The following is a 5,885-nucleotide window of genomic DNA, read 5'->3' as shown; positions in this document are numbered from 1 at the left end:
AAACATAAATCACAAGAATAGACCATGAGATTCCTATGATAGAAGCTAAAACTAAGATCCAAACGATTAACATTAAAGGCAGAACCTTAAATTATGAAGTATTAACATAAAATGTTTTAAATGAATGAATATTATCCAAATTTCTTAGGGATCTTTACCCTTAAAATTTTATCATATATTTATTAAATAATTCGTTTTTGTTATTATAATTGATTTCGTAAAATTAGATATATGAAAATCGTTGTCTACTTTTTACATGCTCATAAATACATAGATCATAAAGCTATAGTATAATCATATATGAGAACAGATATAATTTTCTAATTTTGGAAATTTATAAATGTGAAATATATAATTAATTTAAATATATATATTTAGATGTATTTATAATTATTTTCGCTTATCTTGTTTGTAATAAAGTGCAATGTATATTGTGACTTTTAATGGTTAATATTTATAAAGGAGTGTAATAAAATGATGTTATTATGGATGAAATGTGCGCATTTATATAAGTAATCATATATTAGAATTGTTTGTCACTTTACTGTAAATAATGATCAATAAGCTGTTTAAAAAAAATATATAATTTTAATAATATTTTATGCACATGTATGTTAAGATGAAATTTGGTCTTCTAGTTTTATTTTTTATTTGAAATAATTATAGAATGTGAAAATAGATCAGTGGCTCATTTTAAAAATATCTTAATTAAAATTAACTTGTATTAAAATTTACATAATTCATACTACTGTTATATTTTAAAGTATACATATAAATTTTTTAATTTGTCAATATTGATACCATTTGATCTATTTTTATATATAATATTATACATGAAATACATACATAAATTATATTGCAATTTCCTCTTTTTACTCTTTAGAAAATTAGTTTCTTTAAGTCTTTTTTATCATGGTACTATTAAGAATTTTCAACATTGAAGGAAATAAGGAGATTGTAATTTTTACAAGAATTCTAATATTTATTGTACTAGCATGGATATATCCATATTTTAACAAAGGGGTACTAAATAATATTTAATAATATTTGGACACTTATATATAATATGATATATATTTAAAATCTATATATGTTTTATCTGAAGCTAGCTATTTTATAAAAAAATATATTTCATTTTATTTATTCAGTGTGTGTTGGGGACATATTTAGATAATATATACAATAAAAATAAGGCGTTACGTATACAAAATGAACGCTTATTAGCAAAAAATGATTTTCCAAAAAAACGTGAAAATAAAGACTTAGGAGTGCCTCTATCACTTCAAAACGAACATATAAGGTTAAAAAATAAATCAGAAAATATACCAATGAATAAAACAGTTGAAGTATGCAGAAAAAATGCCATTACTCATAATAAGAATGGATTAAAAGTATCTCTATCTTACCATAATGGAAATATGAAGTTCAAGAATGAGGCAGAAAATATGCCATTAAATGCAAAAGTTGATAGATGTAGAAAGAACAGCACACCTCATAATAAAAATAGAATGAAAACACCTTTATCTTATCATAATGAAAATATGAAGTTCAAGAATGAAGCAGAAAATATGCCATTACCTGCAAAAGTTGATAGATGTAGAATGAATAGTACACCTCATAATAAAAATGGGTTGCAAACACCTCTATATTATCATAATGATAATATGAAGTTAAAAAATTATGCAGAAAATATATCATTAAATAAAAAATTTCAAGAATGTAGAACAAATGACATTCCTTATAATGACAAAGAATTAAAAAAATCTGTATCTTATAATAAGGACAATATGAAATTAAAAAATGAGGCAGGAGATATACCATTAAATAAAAAAGATAAACGATATGGAGAAAATGACATTCAACGTCATAGCAAAAACTTAAAAGCATCATTATCATGTAATAAGGAAGAAATAATGTTAAAAAATTACTCAAAAAATATATCAACAAATAAGGGGGTAGATAAATATGCAAAAAATAACCTTCTTTGTGATAACAAAAGCTTAAATGAAGTAACAACAAAATATAAAAAATTAAAATGGATTGATTATTACTTTGAAAAAAAAATATTTAGTCACCTTGAAAAATTATATAAAGATAAAGAACATGACATTGTTACGAATAAAAATTCAAAAAGAAGCTTCTATGGAACGAAATGCGTATGTGGTTTTTTAACTCCCGTTATTCTTTTAGTTGGAGCAATAAATTATATATTTTTTGGACCACATCCACTATCTTTTATTCCTAGTTCGAGTAGTGTGAGTTCTATTAACCCCTTATATTCTATACCATGCGTTGCAATACTCGCTATTTATTTATCAATAATTTTTTACATTATCGTAAAAGCTATAAAATATAAAAGATTGAGAGCGAAAAAGAGAAAAATAAAATAAAGGGAATATTATTACTTTTGTAAAAATTATATTAATGTTTTTTCTGTAATTGTATATCTTGTTACATTTCTTATTATTTTTCTTGTAATTAGATGGATTATACCATATATATTGCCTAAAAAATGTTAAAAAAAAAATAGCATTTGTCTAATACATTCTAGACAAGTGAAATTATCGTCTTTATATTTGCAGGTTAAATATTATCGTGCGTATGCATATTTAAAATTGTAATTTGTATAACATAATATATTTTTTTGCGTTATTCATTATTATATCTAAATTAAAGTGTCATAATTACATAAATAATATATGTAATTTATTTCGCACAAAAGTATCTTACTTTGAATAATACATGTATATTAGAACTCATTATATTTGTTATTATATAGTATTTTTTTGGTATTTTTATGTTTAACAACATTAAATTGCATCCGTAAGTCTATTTTCCTTAATTTTGTTTAATAGACATTTATTAATTTGCTATCAATAATTTTTACTTTTGAATATAATTAATGAATTATATTAAATTTTTAGCATAAAAAAAAAACATATATTTTTATACATTATCATGCATGTTAATGTTTATTAATTTAATTCAAAAAAAATTAAATATATGATAACTGTGATTTATAATGTCTGATATGCATTATAATTTTTAATCAATTTAAATTTTTCGTAGAAAGCATGTTATAGATTATATATATTTTTAATTATAATAATTAATTCTGTAAGATGATTTCTATTAAATATAACTGCTAGTAATTCGTTTTATTTATCATAATTTTATATTCCTTATAGTACTATGCTTTATATGCAAATGGAGTATGCATTTTAATTTAATGTGAACATGTCAATGTTCATAATTCTACTACTATTAAAAAAACATGATACAGTATATAATTTAATTATTTTTTAATAATAATTTTGTTGTTATTTTCCATTTATAATGGTTGATGCATTCTCTGTAAATATTATGCATAGCATACTATAGTAATGTTAATAAATATTAAAAAATATAATGTACGTATTTCTATTTTTTTTACAGAAAACAAATTAAAAAAATTTTTACCTATCATATTTGATAGCATATATTTATATATATGTTTAAAAAAATATATTCATATTATATAACCACATTTTATATTTAATATATAGTGTATGGAGCCTTTCATATATATGTTAAGGTTATCGCCTATTTTTTTCATAAAATTTTATATGAAAATTTTAATTGAATACCATGTACATTAACTATATTTTAATAAGATAAATTAATATACAAACTATAAATCCAGATTTATACAAGTATTCATATTGCATTAATTGTCTAATATTAACATATATAATTTTTTTTATTTATTCATTTTAAGAGATTTTACTAAAATATTCATCATATATATATTTACATTACGTTTTATAATATAATATATTATATATATTCTTAAATATAAAATACGTGCCACTGGTGAATTATTTAAATGTATTTTGAAATACTAAATAATAGTGTAAGATGTTATTATATTATATAAAAAATATATTGATTATATTATCAAAGTATTTTAAAATACAATTATATTTGTAATGCCATTACAATGAGAATTTATAAAGGTTATTTGAAAATTAAACATTTTGGAGTTTGAGAATGTATATATATCATAACTCTTTTATAATTATACTTTTTGTGTAAGCGTGAAATTGGATATTTATTTCTGGAATAAAAAAATGTTAACGTGATATGTTATATTAATATTATATCTACTATATAAAATCCTTATATTTTTAAATTTAACTGAACACTATGTATCTATTTGTAATGTACCATAGTATAAAGAATAAATCCCCTATTATTTATTTTGGTGCATTATTAATTTTTTGAAACTATGAATTGTTGTGCATTAGCGAATATAATACATAAGTACTTATAATGAATAATGAATATATAGAGATAAATATGCATATTAAAGTTTCTTGTACTTTATTACGCATCAAATTATAGGTAGGAATTATTATCTTATAGAACATTATACATATAGTATAATTTTGTTTTATTGTACAAATGTACTTCTAACATCTATGTAATATAAACAAAAAAGTATACTGTAGTATAAAAATAATAGAAAAATTATTTTATAATATAAATAATGCCAGGAAAAAAAAATATGCATAATATATAAAGGTAAATGTTATTAGTTTAAAAAGTCACACACACAATTTATGTTTAATGTTTCTATTATAAAATCATAAGAAATATAGTTCCTAATATTTCTATTTATAAATATATTTCTTTTACCTATGGATATATTTTAAATTAACTTAAATAAATGTTTTAAATGATGTTTTATAGATCAATCTTATACTGTTCTAATATTTATTTTTTGAAACTTTTGTTAGAAAATACAAATATCTACATATTATTATAGGTGTTTTTGTCTATTTACGTTATTATTTTTCATCTTACTGTATATAAAATGCCTAAATTGAATTAACGAAAAATAATAATTTATATGATATTGTTTTAATTATAAGGTTAATTTTTAATTTCTAGTTATATGCATTTTAAACGATTTATGTGTGCTTGTGTCTTCATACTTCTTATTCTACTACGTACAGTACTTTTTTGAATCTTCTATATTACGTCTTTAATAAGAATAATATAAGGATTTATAAAAATATATTCAATCTGGAAACATGTTTTCCCTTAATATAAAAAAGATTTAGAATAGTATACTACACTTATTGAATAAATGTGAGTGTAAATTGAAGTAATTTTAATAAATGTAACAAAGTATGTGGAATAGTATAGATCACTATAAATATTATGAAATTTTAATTACGTCATATATATCATAGTTTATTAAAAATAAAAAATTTACATTTTTTATACACTAGTAATGTAATATTTATTAATGCAGTAATATGTAATAAATCATAAGAATATGTTAGATTATGCAATAGCACATTATAATTATAATAAATATTTATATGTTTCCAAGATAATATATGATTTACGTGAATTTAATTTTTTTTATTATGATTAATCGCATTCTTACATAAGATTAAAATTGTTCTAAAATTATTAGTCTCATTAGTTACACAACTAGCATTAATACTAAATTACTTATAGTATATAGAAAGAATAGAATTATTCTTTTGAAAGCACTTGAATAATTTCAAATATAAATAAGAAAGTCGAATGAATTTATATTGATCGTTTTTTTTATGTATTTCATCTGACAATATATCATACAGAAAATAGAGTTTAAGTGGAAATGTTAGAGTAATAAAATAAAAATGTAGTATACATAAAAAGTAATACATAACATTAGAAATTATTGTAAATTTTATAGATATAATTGTATATTTTTCATAAAAAAAGGAATTTTTTAATAACATTGATTTTAATTATGCATCTTTTTCTCATTATATATTCCATATTTCGGTGCTTCATTATATGTAATTAAGTATGATACCGAAAATTAAATATCTATATAATACAAT

General features: G+C 20.1%; 1 protein-coding gene across 1 annotated transcript; it reads left to right on the top strand.

Moving 5' to 3' along the window:
• Nucleotides 1-912: 912 nt before the first annotated feature.
• PGO_002380 (variable surface protein) lies at nucleotides 913-2,390 on the top strand (the record flags this gene model as incomplete). The annotated part of the gene is made up of 2 exons (XM_028691119.1): nucleotides 913-957; nucleotides 1,110-2,390. 2 exons carry the CDS (start codon nucleotides 913-915, stop codon nucleotides 2,388-2,390), a joined length of 1,326 nt encoding a protein of 441 aa, XP_028546920.1.
• Between the last annotated feature and the right edge of the window lie 3,495 nt (nucleotides 2,391-5,885).

This window comes from Plasmodium gonderi, assembly GCF_002157705.1.
Source record: "Plasmodium gonderi DNA, contig: Pgo-contig_252, whole genome shotgun sequence".
NCBI lineage: Eukaryota > Apicomplexa > Aconoidasida > Haemosporida > Plasmodiidae > Plasmodium > Plasmodium gonderi.
This window is presented reverse-complemented; position numbering and strand designations above follow the sequence as displayed.